The sequence below is a fragment of the Salmo salar genome, chromosome 20, assembly GCF_965601325.2.
Source record: "Salmo salar chromosome 20, fSalSal1, whole genome shotgun sequence".
Classification (NCBI taxonomy): Eukaryota; Metazoa; Chordata; class Actinopteri; order Salmoniformes; family Salmonidae; genus Salmo; species Salmo salar.
Genome location: NC_138310.1, coordinates 82,661,796 through 82,681,555, shown reverse-complemented (window position 1 = coordinate 82,681,555; position 19,760 = coordinate 82,661,796). Strand labels below are relative to the sequence as shown.

The 19,760-nt window shown below is 46.9% G+C and overlaps 1 protein-coding gene across 4 annotated transcripts in view; it reads left to right on the top strand.

Annotated features, from left to right (window-relative positions):
- Window positions 1-19,760, top strand: part of LOC106581423 (myelin-associated neurite-outgrowth inhibitor) — a 50,850-nt gene that overhangs the window by 23,938 nt on the left and 7,152 nt on the right. For 3 of the 4 annotated variants that reach the window (XM_045704025.2, XM_045704023.2, XM_045704024.2), the window contains one exon: window positions 5,401-5,481. The exons of the other annotated variant lie outside the window; for it this stretch is intronic. In XM_045704025.2, coding sequence (XP_045559981.1) covers window positions 5,401-5,481 — 81 coding nt within the window. The remainder of the gene's footprint in view (window positions 1-5,400; window positions 5,482-19,760) is intronic. 4 annotated transcript variants of the gene reach the window in all.

The window sequence follows — 19,760 nt, the reverse complement described above, 5'->3', positions numbered from 1 at the left end:
ATAACAGGGATGTTATGACTGGGCCTGTATGGGTGTGATGGTACCATTCACTATAACAGGGATGTTATGACTGGGCCTGTATGGGTGTGATGGTACCATTCACTATAACAGGGATGTTATGACTGGGCCTGTATGGGTGTGATGGTACCATTCACTATAACAGGGATGTTATGACTGGGCCTGTATGGGTGTGATGGTACCATTCACTATCAAATCAAATGTATTTATATAGCCCTTCTTACATCAGCTGATATCTCAAAGTGCTGTACAGAAACCCAGCCTAAAACCCCAAACAGCAAGCAATGCAGGTGTAGAAGCACGGTGGCTAGGAAAAACTCCCTAGAAAGGCCAAAACCTAGGAAGAAACCTAGAGAGGAACCAGGCTATGAGGGGTGGCCAGTCCTCTTCTGGCTGTGCTGGGTGGAGATTATAACAGAACATGGCCAAGATGTTCAAATGTTCATAGATGACCAGCATGGTCAGAAAATAATAATCACAGTAGTTGTCGAGGGAGCAACAAGTCAGCACCTCAAGAGTAAGTGTCAGTTGGCTTTTCATAGCTGATCATTGAGAGTATCTCTACCGCTCCTGCTGTCTCTAGAGAGTTGAAAACAGCAGGTCTGGGACAGGTAGCACGTCCGGTGAACAGGTCAGGGTTCCATAGCCGCAGGCAGAACAGTTGAAACTGGAGCAGCAGCACGGCCAGGTGGACTGGGGACAGCAAGGAGTCATCATGTCAGGTAGTCCTGAGGCATGGTCCTAGGGTTCAGGTTCTCAGAGAGAGAGAAAGAGAGAATTAGAGAGAGCATACTTAAATTAACACAGGACACCGGATAAGACAGGTTAAATACTCCAGATATAACAGGGATGTTAACCGATGTTAACCGATCATTCAGAGTATCAATACCGCTCTTGAGAGTTGAAAACAGCAGGGGACAGCAAGGAGTCATCAGGTCCTAGGGCTCAGGTCCTCCGAAAAGAAAGAGAGAGAGAAAAAGAGAGAGAATTAGAGAGAGCATGCTTAAATTCACACAGGACACCGGATAAGACAGGAGAAATACTCTATAAACTATTGCAGCGTAAATACTGAAGGCTGAGACAGTTGTGTTATCGGCAAACTTAATGATGGTGTTGGAGTCGTGCCTGGCCGTACAGTCACGAGTGAACAGGGAGTACAGGAGAGAACTGAGCACGCACCCCTGAGGGGCCCCCGTGTTGAGGATCAGCGTGACGGATGTGTTGTTATCTACCCTTACCACCTGGGGGCGGCCCGTCAGGAAGTCCAGGATCCAGTTGCAGAGGGGGGTGTTTAGTCCCAGGGTCCTTAGACTTCATAGTCAAATTGCTGCAAAGAAACCACTACTAAAGACGCCAATAAGAAGAACAGACTTGCATGGGCCACGAAACATGAGTAATGTACATTAGACTTGTGGAAAACTGCCCTTTGGTCTGATGAGTCCAAATTTGAGATTTTTGGTTCCAACCGCCGTGTCTTTGTGAGATACAGAGTAGGTGAGCAGATTATTTCCGCAAGTGTGGTTCCCACCGTGAAGCATGGAGGAGGAGTTGTCGGTGATTTATTTCGATTCCAGGCATATATCTCAGCATTCTGCAGCGATACGCCATCCCATCTGGTTTGCACTTAGTGGGACTATAATTTGTTTTTCAACAAGACAATGACCCAAAACAATGACCCAGGACTATTTGACCGAGAAGGAGAGTGATGGAGTGATGCATCAGATGACCTGGCCTCCACAATCATCTGACCTCAACCCAATTGAGATGGTTTGGGATGAGTTGGACCACACTTTTTTGGTTTCTACATGATTCCATTTGTGTTATTTCATAGTTTTGATGTCTTCACTATTATTTTACAATGTCGAAAATAGTCGAAATTAAGAAAAACCCTGGAATGAGTAGGTGTGTACAAACTTTTGACTGGTACTGTACACTACCGTTCAAAAGTTTGGGGTCACTTAGAAATGTCCTTTTTTTTTTTTAGAAAAGCACATTTTTTGTCTATTAATATAACATAAAATTGATCAGAAATACAGTGTAGACATTGTTAATGTTGTAAATTAATATTGTAGCTGGAAATGGCTGATTTTGAATGGAATATCTACATAGGCGTACAGAGGCCCATTATCAGCAACCATCACTCCTGTGTTCCAATGGCACGTTGTGTTAGCTAATCCAAGTTGATCATTTTAAAAGGCTAATTGATCATTAGAAAACCCTTTTGCAATTATGCTAGCACAGCTAAAAACTGTTGTTCTGATTAAAGAAGCAATAAAACTGGCCTTTAGACTAGTTGAGTATCTGGAGCATCAGCATTTGTGGGTTCGATTATAGGCTCAAAATCTTTCTTCTGAAACTCGTCAGTCTATTCTTGTTCTGAGAAATTAAGGCTATTCCATGCGAGAAATTGCCAAGAAACTGAATATCTCGTATAATGCTGTGTACTACTCGATTCACAGAACAGCACAAACTGGCTCTGACCAGAATAGGAGTTTGAGAAACAGACCCCTCACAAGTCCTCCACTGGGTGCTTCATTATATAGTACCCGCAAAACACCAGTCTCAACGTCAACAGTGATGCTGGCCTTCTAGGCAGAGTTCCTCTGTCCAGTGACTGTGTTCATTTGCCCATGTTAATATTTAATTTTTATTGGCCAGTCTGAGATATGGCTTTTTCTTTAACTCTGCCTAGAAGGCCAGCATCCCGGAGTCGCCTCTTCACTGTTGACGTTGAAACTGGTGTTTTGCATTAAGATTATGATTTCCCTTCACTGGAACTAAGAGGTCCAAACCATGAAAAACATCCCCAGACCATTATTCCTCCTCCACCAAACTTTACAGTTGGCTCTATGCATTGGGGCAGATACTGTTCTCCTGGCATCCGCCAAACCCAGATTTGTCGTCGGACTGCCAGATGGTGAAACATGATTCATCACTCCAGAGAACGCGTTTCCACTGCTCCAGAGTCCAATGGCAGCGAGCTTTACAGCCGACGCTTGGCATTAGGCTTGAGTGCGGCTGCTCGGCCATGGAAATCCATTTCATGAAGCTCCCGACGAACAGACGTTGCTTCCAGAGGCAGTTTGGAACTCGGTAGTGAGTGCTGCAACCAAGGACGATCTTCAGCACTCGGCGGTCCCGTTCTGTGAGCTTGTGTGGCCTACCACTTCGCGGCTTAGCCGTTGTTGTTCCTTGATGTTTCCACTTCACAATAACAGCACTTACAGTTGACCGGGGCAGCTCTAGCAGGGCAGAAATGTGACGAACTGACTCGTTAGAAAGGTGGTATCCTATGACGGTGCCACGTTGAAAGCCACTGAGCTCTTCAGTAAGGCCATTCTACTGCTGATGTTTGTGGATATTGCATGGCTGTGTGCTTGATTTTTATACACCTGTCAGCAACAGGTGGCTGAAATAACCGAATCCACTCATTTGAAGGGCTGTCCACCTACCTTTGTGTATATATAGTGTACATACTATATATCCTCTTTCTCTCTTCCTGTTCTTCTGTGTCTACTTCCTTCATTTACACTCTCTTATTCATCGTTCCCTCCCCTTCCCCCTCTCATTTCTCACCCTCCTCCGACACAGTGTCTCGTTAGTGGTTAGAGTGGGGGGTTGTAATGTCTGCTAATTGGTGAGACAATTAGCTGTCTTAGGTGTTTCACACAACCAGACAACTGGGACCAGACAGTGTGTTAACCATATGTGTTTGTGTGTGTAATGAACAGTTTGAACCGACACTATTCAACCTGCTGTAGACTGCTGAACAAAACATCAGGATACTATCTGCATGTGTTTATGCACTTTGCAGTGTGTTCTTTGTGACACAGGCTAATCTGGAGGCGAAAGAAACGCACACCTGTTCAGGTGAGGTGCTGGCTAGCGGAGTAGAACACTTGACAAATTAAAGGAGAGCCGCACACACGAGGAGCTCAGATGCAATAATGTAATAACCTAGTATCCAACGTTCTGACAGACCAAGCTGTCGTCATCAGGGTATAATGACAGACCAAACTGTCGTCATCAGGGTATAATGACAGACCAAGCTGTCTTCATCAGGGTATAATGACAGACCAAGCTGTCTTCATCAGGGTATAATGACAGACCAAGCTGTCTTCATCAGGGTATAATGACAGACCAAACTGTCTTCATCAGGGTATAATGACAGACCAAGCTGTCTTCATCAGGGTATAATGACAGACCAAACTGTCTTCATCAGGGTATAATGACAGACCAAACTGTCTTCATCAGGGTATAATGACAGACCAGATGAAGACGGTTGGATACTTCGTTATTCAATTATTGCATCTGAGCTCCTAGTGTGTGCGGCTCTCCTTTTCTTTTCTTTGTGACACAGGCACTATGTTCTGTCTACACACACACACACACACACACACAGAGACAGAGACAGACACAGGTGTTAACTCAGCATGAGAGCTCTCCCCCTCCTGCTGTGTTTTAGAGCCATATGCATACATACATTAAGACAGAGATATAGGCCTTATATACACACACACCCCTCCCTGCAGGTCATAGCTGTGTGTCCTAGGTTAAGGGGTTCCTTTGTATGCATGTATTCCTATGTCAACGATTACACGAGTGTGTTGAATGCCAGTGTGTGTGTGTGTGTGTGTGTGTGTGTGTGTGTGTGTGTGTGTGTGTGTGTGTGTGTGTGTGTGTGTGTGTGTGTGTGTGTGTGTGTGTGTGTGTGTGTGTGTGTGTGTTGCGTTCATCCGAGTGTGTGTTATTGAGACAGACAATGTGTTATGATCACCATCTGTGCACATCCTGCTCAGTAACTACCCATTCTCTACCTACTGGTGTCTCGCTCTCTCAAGGCGTCAGCATACATAGGTTGGGTTTGCTCCCAGCAGAACTCGGCTAGGCGAAGTGAACGTCTGTGCTCTCATACTCCCTTAAAATATGTTCCTTTGAAAAACAAGAAGAAAAGGGTACTAATACTGTTTGTCCCTCCTTGAGACGCCATACCAACATAATCAGGTGCATTTCCTCAAAATAGTCAGATTCAATCTAAGATCAATCATGAAATATGTCGTTAGTTGTTGACGTTTTTTGCTGGGGAGGTCTTAATCGCAAAATTTTACATCTACGATGTTTGGTGCCGTATTTTTCAAGTGTAAAAATGTGTTGTCTCTCGTTGAATGACAACAAACACTTAATTGAAGAATCCCTACTGGTGACCAATCATCGACGAAAGGGCGTGGACTTCAGCTATCGAACTTTGGCTTGTGCACAAACAGCCGGAAAAAAACTTGCCAGAGACCAAAACAAACAAAAATTGTCAAAATATATGCACAAACTGTTTCAGATGGGAAGCATGCGGGCGCCTTAAGACTCTCTCTTGTCCTGTGTCTGTAGGCTACCCAGGAGGTTACCCCACTGCTGCTCCCACCTACACACCCAACCTCTACCAAACGGGTAGTCCAGGGTACCCACCGGGTAAGAAAACAAACACACACCCAACCTCTACCAAACGGGTAGTCCAGGGTACCCACCGGGTAAGAAAACAAACACACACCCAACCTCTACCAAACGGGTAGTCCAGGGTACCCACCGGGTAAGAAAACAAACACACACCCAACCTCTACCAAACGGGTAGTCCAGGGTACCCACCGGGTAAGAAAACAAACACACACCCAACCTCTACCAAACGGGTAGTCCAGGGTACCCACCGGGTAAGAAAACAAACACACACCCAACCTCTACCAAACGGGTAGTCCAGGGTACCCACCGGGTAAGAAAACACACACACACCCAACCTCTACCAAACGGGTAGTCCAGGGTACCCACCGGGTAAGAACACACACCCAACCTCTTGGAGGTAGTTACTACTGTAGCTGTCAGCTAGCTCTAGGAGGTAGTTACTACTGTAGCTGTCAGCTAGCTCTAGGAGGTAGAGTTACTACTGTAGCTGTCGGCTAGCTCTAGGAGGTAGTTACTACTGTAGCTGTCAGCTAGCTCTAGGAGGTAGAGTTACTACTGTAGCTGTCAGCTAGCTCTAGGAGGTAGTTACTACTGTAGCTGTCAGCTAGCTCTAGGAGGTAGTTACTACTGTAGCTGTCGGCTAGCTCTAGGAGGTAGAGTTACTACTGTAGCTGTCGGCTAGCTCTAGGAGGTAGTTACTACTGTAGCTGTCAGCTAGCTCTAGGAGGTAGTTACTACTGTAGCTGTCAGCTAGCTCTAGGAGGTAGAGTTACTACTGTAGCTGTCGGCTAGCTCTAGGAGGTAGTTACTACTGTAGCTGTCGGCTAGCTCTAGGAGGTAGAGGAGTTACTGCTGTAGCTGTCAGCTAGCTCTAGGAGGTAGTTACTACTGTAGCTGTCGGCTAGCTCTAGGAGGTAGTTACTACTGTAGCTGTCAGCTAGCTCTAGGAGGTAGTTACTACTGTAGCTGTCGGCTAGCTCTAGGAGGTAGTTACTACTGTAGCTGTCAGCTAGCTCTAGGAGGTAGTTACTACTGTAGCTGTCAGCTAGCTCTAGGAGGTAGAGGAGTTACTGCTGTAGCTGTCAGCTAGCTCTAGGAGGTAGTTACTACTGTAGCTGTCGGCTAGCTCTAGGAGGTAGTTACTACTGTAGCTGTCAGCTAGCTCTAGGAGGTAGTTACTACTGTAGCTGTCGGCTAGCTCAAGGAGGTAGTTACTACTGTAGCTGTCAGCTAGCTCTAGGAGGTAGTTACTACTGTAGCTGTCGGCTAGCTCTAGGAGGTAGTTACTACTGTAGCTGTCGGCTAGCTCTAGGAGGTAGTTACTACTGTAGCTGTCAGCTAGCTCTAGGAGGTAGAGTTACTACTGTAGCTGTCAGCTAGCTCTAGGAGGTAGTAACTACTGTAGCTGTCAGCTAGCTCTAGGAGGTAGAGTTACTACTGTAGCTGTCGGCTAGCTCTAGGAGGTAGAGTTACTACTGTAGCTGTCGGCTAGCTCTAGGAGGTAGTTACTACTGTAGCTGTCGGCTAGCTCTAGGAGGTAGAGTTACTACTGTAGCTGTCGGCTAGCTCTAGGAGGTAGAGTTACTACTGTAGCTGTCGGCTAGCTCTAGGAGGTAGAGTTACTACTGTAGCTGTCGGCTAGCTCTAGGAGGTAGTTACTACTGTAGCTGTCAGCTAGCTCTAGGAGGTAGAGTTACTACTGTAGCTGTCGGCTAGCTCTAGGAGGTAGAGTTAATACTGTAGCTGTCGGCTAGCTCTAGGAGGTAGTTACTACTGTAGCTGTCGGCTAGCTCTAGGAGGTAGTTACTACTGTAGCTGTCGGCTAGCTCTAGGAGGTAGTTACTACTGTAGCTGTCAGCTAGCTCTAGGAGGTAGTTACTACTGTAGCTGTCGGCTAGCTCTAGGAGGTAGTTACTACTGTAGCTGTCGGCTAGCTCTAGGAGGTAGTTACTACTGTAGCTGTCGGCTAGCTCTAGGAGGTAGTTACCACTGTAGCTGTCGGCTAGCTCTAGGAGGTAGAGGAGTTACTACTGTAGCTGTCAGCTAGCTCTAGGAGGTAGTTACTACTGTAGCTGTCGGCTAGCTCTAGGAGGTAGTTACTACTGTAGCTGTCGGCTAGCTCTAGGAGGTAGAGTTACTACTGTAGCTGTCGGCTAGCTCTAGGAGGTAGAGTTACTACTGTAGCTGTCGGCTAGCTCTAGGAGGTAGAGTTACTACTGTAGCTGTCGGTTAGCTCTAGGAGGTAGTTACTACTGTAGCTGTCGGATAGCTCTAGGAGGTAGTTACTACTGTAGCTGTCGGCTAGCTCTAGGAGGTAGAGGAGTTACTACTGTAGCTGTCGGCTAGCTCTAGGAGGTAGTTACTACTGTAGCTGTCAGCTAGCTCTAGGAGGTAGAGGAGTTACTACTGTAGCTGTCAGCTAGCTCTTGGAGGTAGTTACTACTGTAGCTGTCAGCTAGCTCTAGGAGGTAGTTACTACTGTAGCTGTCAGCTAGCTCTAGGAGGTAGTTACAACTGTAGCTGTCAGCTAGCTCTAGGAGGTAGTTACTACTGTAGCTGTCAGCTAGCTCTAGGAGGTAGTTACTACTGTAGCTGTCAGCTAGCTCTAGGAGGTAGTTACTACTGTAGCTGTCAGCTAGCTCTAGGAAGGAGTTACTACTGTAGCTGTCAGCTAGCTCTAGGAGGTAGAGTTACTACTGTAGCTGTCAGCTAGCTCTAGGAGGTAGAGTTACTACTGTAGCTGTCAGCTAGCTCTAGGAGGTAGAGTTACTACTGTAGCTGTCAGCTAGCTCTAGGAGGTAGTTACTACTGTAGCTGTCAGCTAGCTCTAGGAGGTAGTTACTACTGTAGCTGTCAGCTAGCTCTAGGAGGTAGTTACTACTGTAGCTGTCAGCTCGCTCTAGGAAGTAGAGGAGTTACTACTGTAGCTGTCAGCTAGATCTAGGAGGTAGAGTTACTACTGTAGCTGTCAGCTAGCTCTAGGAGGTAGTTACTACTGTAGCTGTCGGCTAGCTCTAGGAAGTAGAGGAGTTACTACTGTAGCTGTCGGCTAGCTCTTGGAGGTAGTTACTACTGTAGCTGTCGGCTAGCTCTTGGAGGTAGTTACTACTGTAGCTGTCGGCTAGCTCTAGGAGGTAGTTACTACTGTAGCTGTCAGCTAGCTCTAGGAGGTAGTTACTACTGTAGCTGTCGGCTAGCTCTAGGAGGTAGTTACTACTGTAGCTGTCGGCTAGCTCTAGGAGGTAGAGTTACTACTGTAGCTGTCAGCTAGCTCTAGGAAGTAGTTACTACTGTAGCTGTCAGCTAGCTCTAGGAGGTAGTTACTACTGTAGCTGTCGGCTAGCTCTAGGAGGTAGAGGAGTTACTGCTGTAGCTGTCAGCTAGCTCTAGGAGGTAGTTACTACTGTAGCTGTCAGCTAGCTCTAGGAGGTAGAGTTACTACTGTAGCTGTCAGCTAGCTCTAGGAGGTAGTTACTACTGTAGCTGTCGGCTAGCTCTAGGAGGTAGTTACTACTGTAGCTGTCGGCTAGCTCTAGGAGGTAGAGTTACTACTGTAGCTGTCAGCTAGCTCTAGGAAGTAGTTACTACTGTAGCTGTCAGCTAGCTCTAGGAGGTAGTTACTACTGTAGCTGTCGGCTAGCTCTAGGAGGTAGAGGAGTTACTACTGTAGCTGTCGGCTAGCTCTAGGAGGTAGAGTTACTACTGTAGCTGTCAGCTAGCTCTAGGAAGTAGTTACTACTGTAGCTGTCAGCTAGCTCTAGGAGGTAGTTACTACTGTAGCTGTCGGCTAGCTCTAGGAGGTAGAGGAGTTACTACTGTAGCTGTCGGCTAGCTCTAGGAGGTAGTTACTACTGTAGCTGTCAGCTAGCTCTAGGAGGTAGTTACTACTGTAGCTGTCAGCTAGCTCTAGGAGGTAGAGGAGTTACTGCTGTAGCTGTCAGCTAGCTCTAGGAGGTAGTTACTACTGTAGCTGTCGGCTAGCTCTAGGAGGTAGTTACTACTGTAGCTGTCGGCTAGCTCTAGGAGGTAGTTACTACTGTAGCTGTCGGCTAGCTCTAGGAGGTAGTTACTACTGTAGCTGTCAGCTAGCTCTAGGAGGTAGTTACTACTGTAGCTGTCAGCTAGCTCTAGGAGGTAGAGGAGTTACTGCTGTAGCTGTCAGCTAGCTCTAGGAGGTAGTTACTACTGTAGCTGTCGGCTAGCTCTAGGAGGTAGTTACTACTGTAGCTGTCAGCTAGCTCTAGGAGGTAGTTACTACTGTAGCTGTCGGCTAGCTCAAGGAGGTAGTTACTACTGTAGCTGTCAGCTAGCTCTAGGAGGTAGAGTTACTACTGTAGCTGTCGGCTAGCTCTAGGAGGTAGTTACTACTGTAGCTGTCGGCTAGCTCTAGGAGGTAGTTACTACTGTAGCTGTCAGCTAGCTCTAGGAGGTAGAGTTACTACTGTAGCTGTCAGCTAGCTCTAGGAGGTAGTAACTACTGTAGCTGTCAGCTAGCTCTAGGAGGTAGAGTTACTACTGTAGCTGTCGGCTAGCTCTAGGAGGTAGAGTTACTACTGTAGCTGTCGGCTAGCTCTAGGAGGTAGTTACTACTGTAGCTGTCGGCTAGCTCTAGGAGGTAGAGTTACTACTGTAGCTGTCGGCTAGCTCTAGGAGGTAGTTACTACTGTAGCTGTCAGCTAGCTCTAGGAGGTAGAGTTACTACTGTAGCTGTCGGCTAGCTCTAGGAGGTAGAGTTAATACTGTAGCTGTCGGCTAGCTCTAGGAGGTAGTTACTACTGTAGCTGTCGGCTAGCTCTAGGAGGTAGTTACTACTGTAGCTGTCGGCTAGCTCTAGGAGGTAGTTACTACTGTAGCTGTCAGCTAGCTCTAGGAGGTAGTTACTACTGTAGCTGTCGGCTAGCTCTAGGAGGTAGTTACTACTGTAGCTGTCGGATAGCTCTAGGAGGTAGTTACTACTGTAGCCGTCGGCTAGCTCTAGGAGGTAGAGGAGTTACTACTGTAGCTGTCGGCTAGCTCTAGGAGGTAGTTACTACTGTAGCTGTCAGCTAGCTCTAGGAGGTAGAGGAGTTACTACTGTAGCTGTCAGCTAGCTCTTGGAGGTAGTTACTACTGTAGCTGTCAGCTAGCTCTAGGAGGTAGTTACTACTGTAGCTGTCAGCTAGCTCTAGGAGGTAGTTACAACTGTAGCTGTCAGCTAGCTCTAGGAGGTAGTTACTACTGTAGCTGTCAGCTAGCTCTAGGAGGTAGTTACTACTGTAGCTGTCAGCTAGCTCTAGGAGGTAGTTACTTCTGTAGCTGTCAGCTAGCTCTAGGAGGTAGTTACTACTGTAGCTGTCAGCTAGCTCTAGGAAGGAGTTACTACTGTAGCTGTCAGCTAGCTCTAGGAGGTAGAGTTACTACTGTAGCTGTCAGCTAGCTCTAGGAGGTAGAGTTACTACTGTAGCTGTCAGCTAGCTCTAGGAGGTAGAGTTACTACTGTAGCTGTCAGCTAGCTCTAGGAGGTAGAGTTACTACTGTAGCTGTCAGCTAGCTCTAGGAGGTAGTTACTACTGTAGCTGTCAGCTAGCTCTAGGAGGTAGTTACTACTGTAGCTTTCAGCTAGCTCTAGGAGGTAGTTACTACTGTAGCTGTCGGCTAGCTCTAGGAGGTAGTTACTACTGTAGCTGTCGGCTAGCTCTAGGAAGTAGAGGAGTTACTACTGTAGCTGTCGGCTAGCTCTAGGAAGTAGAGGAGTTACTACTGTAGCTGTCGGCTAGCTCTAGGAGGTAGAGTTGCTACTGTAGCTGTCAGCTAGCTCTAGGAAGTAGAGTAGTTACAACTGTAGCTGTCGGCTAGCTCTAGGAGGTAGAGTTACTACTGTAGCTGTCAGCTAGCTCTAGGAGGTAGTTACTACTGTGGCTGTCAGCTAGCTCTAGGAAGTAGAGGAGTTACTACTGTAGCTGTCAGCTAGCTCTAGGAGGTAGAGTTACTACTGTAGCTGTCAGCTTACTCTAGGAGGTAGTTACTACTGTAGCTGTCGGCTAGCTCTAGGAAGTAGAGGAGTTACTACTGTAGCTGTCGGCTAGCTCTTGGAGGTAGTTACTACTGTAGCTGTCGGCTAGCTCTTGGAGGTAGTTACTACTGTAGCTGTCGGCTAGCTCTAGGAGGTAGTTACTACTGTAGCTGTCGGCTAGCTCTAGGAGGTAGAGGAGTTACTGCTGTAGCTGTCAGCTAGCTCTAGGAGGTAGTTACTACTGTAGCTGTCAGCTAGCTCTAGGAAGGAGTTACTACTGTAGCTGTCAGCTAGCTCTAGGAGGTAGTTACTACTGTAGCTGTCGGCTAGCTCTAGGAGGTAGTTACTACTGTAGCTGTCAGCTAGCTCTAGGAGGTAGTTACTACTGTAGCTGTCGGCTAGCTCAAGGAGGTAGTTACTACTGTAGCTGTCAGCTAGCTCTAGGAGGTAGAGTTACTACTGTAGCTGTCGGCTAGCTCTAGGAGGTAGTTACTACTGTAGCTGTCGGCTAGCTCTAGGAGGTAGTTACTACTGTAGCTGTCAGCTAGCTCTAGGAGGTAGAGTTACTACTGTAGCTGTCAGCTAGCTCTAGGAGGTAGTAACTACTGTAGCTGTCAGCTAGCTCTAGGAGGTAGAGTTACTACTGTAGCTGTCGGCTAGCTCTAGGAGGTAGAGTTACTACTGTAGCTGTCGGCTAGCTCTAGGAGGTAGTTACTACTGTAGCTGTCGGCTAGCTCTAGGAGGTAGAGTTACTACTGTAGCTGTCGGCTAGCTCTAGGAGGTAGTTACTACTGTAGCTGTCAGCTAGCTCTAGGAGGTAGAGTTACTACTGTAGCTGTCGGCTAGCTCTAGGAGGTAGAGTTAATACTGTAGCTGTCGGCTAGCTCTAGGAGGTAGTTACTACTGTAGCTGTCGGCTAGCTCTAGGAGGTAGTTACTACTGTAGCTGTCGGCTAGCTCTAGGAGGTAGTTACTACTGTAGCTGTCAGCTAGCTCTAGGAGGTAGTTACTACTGTAGCTGTCGGCTAGCTCTAGGAGGTAGTTACTACTGTAGCTGTCGGATAGCTCTAGGAGGTAGTTACTACTGTAGCTGTCGGCTAGCTCTAGGAGGTAGAGGAGTTACTACTGTAGCTGTCGGCTAGCTCTAGGAGGTAGTTACTACTGTAGCTGTCAGCTAGCTCTAGGAGGTAGAGGAGTTACTACTGTAGCTGTCAGCTAGCTCTTGGAGGTAGTTACTACTGTAGCTGTCAGCTAGCTCTAGGAGGTAGTTACTACTGTAGCTGTCAGCTAGCTCTAGGAGGTAGTTACAACTGTAGCTGTCAGCTAGCTCTAGGAGGTAGTTACTACTGTAGCTGTCAGCTAGCTCTAGGAGGTAGTTACTACTGTAGCTGTCAGCTAGCTCTAGGAGGTAGTTACTTCTGTAGCTGTCAGCTAGCTCTAGGAGGTAGTTACTACTGTAGCTGTCAGCTAGCTCTAGGAAGGAGTTACTACTGTAGCTGTCAGCTAGCTCTAGGAGGTAGAGTTACTACTGTAGCTGTCAGCTAGCTCTAGGAGGTAGAGTTACTACTGTAGCTGTCAGCTAGCTCTAGGAGGTAGTTACTACTGTAGCTGTCAGCTAGCTCTAGGAGGTAGTTACTACTGTAGCTTTCAGCTAGCTCTAGGAGGTAGTTACTACTGTAGCTGTCGGCTAGCTCTAGGAGGTAGTTACTACTGTAGCTGTCGGCTAGCTCTAGGAAGTAGAGGAGTTACTACTGTAGCTGTCGGCTAGCTCTAGGAAGTAGAGGAGTTACTACTGTAGCTGTCGGCTAGCTCTAGGAGGTAGAGTTGCTACTGTAGCTGTCAGCTAGCTCTAGGAAGTAGAGTAGTTACAACTGTAGCTGTCGGCTAGCTCTAGGAGGTAGAGTTACTACTGTAGCTGTCAGCTAGCTCTAGGAGGTAGTTACTACTGTGGCTGTCAGCTAGCTCTAGGAAGTAGAGGAGTTACTACTGTAGCTGTCAGCTAGCTCTAGGAGGTAGAGTTACTACTGTAGCTGTCAGCTTACTCTAGGAGGTAGTTACTACTGTAGCTGTCGGCTAGCTCTAGGAAGTAGAGGAGTTACTACTGTAGCTGTCGGCTAGCTCTTGGAGGTAGTTACTACTGTAGCTGTCGGCTAGCTCTTGGAGGTAGTTACTACTGTAGCTGTCGGCTAGCTCTAGGAGGTAGTTACTACTGTAGCTGTCGGCTAGCTCTAGGAGGTAGAGGAGTTACTGCTGTAGCTGTCAGCTAGCTCTAGGAGGTAGTTACTACTGTAGCTGTCAGCTAGCTCTAGGAAGGAGTTACTACTGTAGCTGTCAGCTAGCTCTAGGAGGTAGAGTTACTACTGTAGCTGTCAGCTAGCTCTAGGAGGTAGAGTTACTACTGTAGCTGTCAGCTAGCTCTAGGAGGTAGAGTTACTACTGTAGCTGTCAGCTAGCTCTAGGAGGTAGTTACTACTGTAGCTGTCAGCTAGCTCTAGGAGGTAGTTACTACTGTAGCTGTCAGCTAGCTCTAGGAGGTAGTTACTACTGTAGCTGTCGGCTAGCTCTAGGAAGTAGAGGAGTTACTACTGTAGCTGTTGGCTAGCTCTAGGAAGTAGAGGAGTTACTACTGTAGCTGTCGGCTAGCTCTAGGAGGTAGAGTTACTACTGTAGCTGTCAGCTAGCTCTAGGAAGTAGAGTAGTTACAACTGTAGCTGTCGGCTAGCTCTAGGAGGTAGAGTTACTACTGTAGCTGTCAGCTAGCTCTAGGAGGTAGTTACTACTGTAGCTGTCAGCTCGCTCTAGGAAGTAGAGGAGTTACTACTGTAGCTGTCAGCTAGCTCTAGGAGGTAGAGTTACTACTGTAGCTGTCAGCTAGCTCTAGGAGGTAGTTACTACTGTAGCTGTCGGCTAGCTCTAGGAAGTAGAGGAGTTACTACTGTAGCTGTCGGCTAGCTCTTGGAGGTAGTTACTACTGTAGCTGTCGGCTAGCTCTTGGAGGTAGTTACTACTGTAGCTGTCGGCTAGCTCTAGGAGGTAGTTACTACTGTAGCTGTCGGCTAGCTCTAGGAGGTAGAGGAGTTACTGCTGTAGCTGTCAGCTAGCTCTAGGAGGTAGTTACTACTGTAGCTGTCAGCTAGCTCTAGGAGGTAGAGTTACTACTGTAGCTGTCGGCTAGCTCTAGGAGGTAGAGTTACTACTGTAGCTGTCGGCTAGCTCTAGGAGGTAGAGTTACTACTGTAGCTGTCGGCTAGCTCTAGGAGGTAGTTACTACTGTAGCTGTCGGCTAGCTCTAGGAGGTAGAGGAGTTACTACTGTAGCTGTCGGCTAGCTCTAGGAGGTAGTTACTACTGTAGCTGTCAGCTAGCTCTAGGACGTAGTTACTACTGTAGCTGTCAGCTAGCTCTAGGAGGTAGTTACTACTGTAGCTGTCGGCTAGCTCTAGGAGGTAGTTACTACTGTAGCTGTCGGCTAGCTCTAGGAGGTAGTTACTACTGTAGCTGTCGGCTAGCTCTAGGAGGTAGTTACTACTGTAGCTGTCAGCTAGCTCTAGGAGGTAGTTACTACTGTAGCTGTCGGCTAGCTCTAGGAGGTAGTTTCTACTGTAGCTGTCGGCTAGCTCTAGGAGGTAGTTACTACTGTAGCTGTCAGCTAGCTCTAGGAGGTAGAGGAGTTACTACTGTAGCTGTCGGCTAGCTCTAGGAGGTAGTTACTACTGTAGCTGTCGGCTAGCTCTAGGAGGTAGTTACTACTGTAGCTGTCGGCTAGCTCTAGGAGGTAGTTACTACTGTAGCTGTCGGCTAGCTCTAGGAGGTAGTTACTACTGTAGCTGTCAGCTAGCTCTAGGAGGTAGAGTTACTACTGTAGCTGTCAGCTAGCTCTAGGAGGTAGAGTTCTTACTGTAGCTGTCAGCTAGCTCTAGGAGGTAGAGTTACTACTGTAGCTGTCAGCTAGCTCTAGGAGGTAGAGTTACTACTGTAGCTGTCAGCTAGCTCTAGGAGGTAGAGTTACTACTGTCGCTGTCAGCTAGCTCTAGGAGGTAGAGTTACTACTGTAGCTGTCAGCTCGCTCTAGGAAGTAGAGGAGTTACTACTGTAGCTGTCAGCTAGCTCTAGGAGGTAGAGTTACTACTGTAGCTGTCAGCTAGCTCTAGGAGGTAGTTACTACTGTAGCTGTCGGCCAGCTCTAGGAAGTAGAGGAGTTACTACTGTAGCTGTCGGCTAGCTCTTGGAGGTAGTTACTACTGTAGCTGTCGGCTAGCTCTTGGAGGTAGTTACTACTGTAGCTGTCGGCTAGCTCTAGGAGGTAGTTACTACTGTAGCTGTCGGCTAGCTCTTGGAGGTAGTTACTACTGTAGCTGTCGGCTAGCTCTAGGAGGTAGTTACTACTGTAGCTGTCGGCTAGCTCTAGGAGGTAGAGGAGTTACTGCTGTAGCTGTCAGCTAGCTCTAGGAGGTAGTTACTACTGTAGCTGTCAGCTAGCTCTAGGACGTAGTTACTACTGTAGCTGTCAGCTAGCTCTAGGAGGTAGTTACTACTGTAGCTGTCAGCTAGCTCTAGGAGGTAGTTACTACTGTAGCTGTCAGCTAGCTCTAGGAGGTAGTTACTACTGTAGCTGTCGGCTAGCTCTAGGAGGTAGTTACTACTGTAGCTGTCGGCTAGCTCTAGGAGGTAGAGTTACTACTGTAGCTGTCAGCTAGCTCTAGGAGGTAGTTACTACTGTAGCTGTCGGCTAGCTCTAGGAGGTAGTTACTACTGTAGCTGTCGGCTAGCTCTAGGAGGTAGTTACTACTGTAGCTGTCAGCTAGCTCTAGGAGGTAGAGGAGTTACTACTGTAGCTGTCGGCTAGCTCTAGGAGGTAGTTACTACTGTAGCTGTCGGCTAGCTCTAGGAGGTAGTTACTACTGTAGCTGTCGGCTAGCTCTAGGAGGTAGTTACTACTGTAGCTGTCGGCTAGCTCTAGGAGGTAGTTACTACTGTAGCTGTCAGCTAGCTCTAGGAGGTAGTTACTACTGTAGCTGTCAGCTAGCTCTAGGAGGTAGAGTTACTACTGTAGCTGTCAGCTAGCTCTAGGAGGTAGAGTTCTTACTGTAGCTGTCAGCTAGCTCTAGGAGGTAGAGTTACTACTGTAGCTGTCAGCTAGCTCTAGGAGGTAGAGTTACTACTGTAGCTGTCAGCTAGCTCTAGGAGGTAGAGTTACTACTGTCGCTGTCAGCTAGCTCTAGGAGGTAGAGTTACTACTGTCGCTGTCAGCTAGCTCTAGGAGGTAGTTACTACTGTAGCTGTCGGCTAGCTCTAGGAGGTAGAGGAGTTACTGCTGTAGCTGTCGGCTAGCTCTAGGAGGTAGAGGAGTTACTACTGTAGCTGTCGGCTAGCTCTAGGAGGTAGTTACTACTGTAGCTGTCGGCTAGCTCTAGGAGGTAGAGGAGTTACTACTGTAGCTGTCAGCTAGCTCTAGGAAGTAGAGGAGTTACTACTGTAGCTGTCAATCAGATCAGTCGCGGTCTAAATTTCCAGTTGAGCGTTAGAATAGTAGAATTCACTAGGTGGAATTTAGAAATGTGGTTGTGTATCAGCAGTTTCTCTTTTTATGTCAGTCACTCAATTAACCCATGTCAGCTAACATGTTTTAGATTGTTAAGTTAGCCTAGCGGCCAGCTATCTAAACTTAGTAATCATGGTTGAATTACCGGCCGGGGGGGCCCCCATTTATTTTCTTAGTCAGTCTCACTCAGATATCATATTAAGAACTCCGAACAATTCTCTCCAACCTATACCAAATGGATGTGAGCACGCAGACCAAATGGATGTGAGCACGCAGACCAAATGGATGTGAGCACGCAGACCAAATGGATGTGAGCACGCAGACCAAATGGATAGATGCAACTGTGGCCCCTGGTGATGAGTTCAGCTTTTTTGTGGCTCCCACCCACATCAAAGTTGCCCATCCCTGGTCTAGAAGGTGGAGGGTAAAAGCATTGCTGGCCAGTTTATATTCTGAAGGTCTGAGTGATAGTGACTGACAGCTTCCCTGATGGGAGGGTTTGTCCCCCTGTCTGTGTCCACAGCAGATGGGCTAGCAGTGGTCCTCATGCTCCACACACACTGTGTTAGTGGAACAGCAGGCCCACTAGACTAGGACGTCAGTGTGTATGTGTACAGTTCAGGTGATTATGTCTAAGGTTTGGCCAAGGATTGTTTGGTAGAAATCTAAAGCTACCCTGGAGAAGACAGCTTGCTGTTGAAACATTGGCGAATAAATGATTGCATCGGAGCTACAAGTGGCTTTTCATTTTCTTTTCCCAGAATCTGTAGCTAACAACCTTGTCTCATCTCCACCTTCCGGCCCTAGTGATTCTCTGGCGGGTTACTTGTGGACTACATGTTTTCTTCTACAGCACTAGACTTCAACGTTCTGAATAGCCTACCCCCCTCAAGTCATATTTTGAGGGCAACATCTTGATTAATATATTGTCCACATAATATTAATTCACCCATGGCCTTCAGACTGGACACAATAACACAGACTGATATCGGCTGCATGCTGATGCTTGTGTAACTGCCATTCAGAGCTGGCTGATGGTGATGCACAGTGGAGCTCCTCAGCATCTCTCGCTCTCTTTGTTCCTGTGTCCTTGGCTTTGTGTTCTATAATCCTCTGAGCAGTATGATCTTCAGCTGCCCCCTGGTGGTTCTAACTGATTACTACACAAAGTACTACACAAGTCAGCTGCCCCCTGGTGGTTCTAATAGAGTACTACTCAAAGTACTACTCGTGTACTACACAAACCATAGAGCAGGGGTCCCCAACAGGTCAATCGGGAACCACCAGTAGCTCGCATCCCACAAATGAGTAGCTCACCAAACAATTCTGAAAGTACATGCAATTTTTTATGTTTTCCACTGCGAACTGTCAATCAAATCTCACAAGTATCAGACAACGCAAGCTTCCAGCTTTTATCTAATCAACGCAACATTGACTTTATCCCACCCCCGGTTAGCCACTATTTGCTTAAAAAAAAATAACTTAACTCAAAATCTGCCAATTCATTTCCATAAATATTGCCCCTGTCTGTCTGTGATGCACACGTTTGTCTATCAGTCTGTCTGTAGCCAGTTGATGTAGGTTGACAGAAATACTTTCCCCAAAACCTTCTCAATTAAATGTTAACTGCAAAGTAGGCTTACCTGGCAGAATTATATAATAAGTATACTGAACAAAAATGCAACATGCAACAATTACAAAGATTTTACTGAGTTACAGTTAATTTAAGGAAATCAGTCAATTTAAATAAATTCATTAGGCACTAATCTATGGATTTCACATGACTGGGAATACAGATATGCATCTGTTGGTCACAGATACCTTATAAAAAGATAGGGATTGTGGAATGTTGTCCCACTCTTCTTCAATGGCTGTGTGAAGTTGCTTGATATTGAACTGGAACACGCTGTTGTACACATCAATTCGGAGCATCCCAAACATGCTCAATGGGTGACATGTCTGGTGTGTATGCAGGCCATGGAAGAACTGGGACATTTTCAGTTTCCTGGAATTGTGTACAGATACCTGCGACATGGGGCCGTGCATTATCATGCTGAAACATGAGGTGATGGCAGTGGATGAATGGCACGACAATGGGTCTCAGGATCTCATCACAGTATCTCTGTGCATTCAAATTGCCATCAATAAAATGCAATTGTGTTCGTTGCCCATACCATAACTCCACCACCACCATGCGGCACTCCGTTCACAACATTGACATCAGCAAACCGCTCGCCAACACGACGCCATTCACGCGGTCTGCGGTTCGAGGCCAGTTGGGCTTACTGCCAAATTCTCTAAAACGACATTATGGTAGTGAAATTAACATTCAATTCTCTGGCAACAGCTCTGGTGGTCATTCCTGCAGTCAGCATGCCAATTGCACGCTCCCTCAACTTGAGACATCTGTGGCATTGTGTTGTATGACAAAACTGCACATTTTAGAGTGGCCTTTTATTGTCCCCAGCACAAGGTACACCTGTGTAATGATCATGCTGTTTAATCAGCTTCTTGATATGCCACACCTGTCAGGTGGATGGATTATCTTGGCAAAGGGGAAATGCTCACTAACAGCGATGTAAACAAATTTGTACACAAAATTTGAGAGAAATAAGCTTTTTGAGCGAATGTAACATTTCTGGGATCTTTTATTTCAGCTCATGAAACATGGACCAACACTTTACACTTTACTTTACTTTTTTGTTCAGTGTTTGTCATTTATCTATTATTTGTTATTTGTGAACTTTGCCATGAAATGAGCA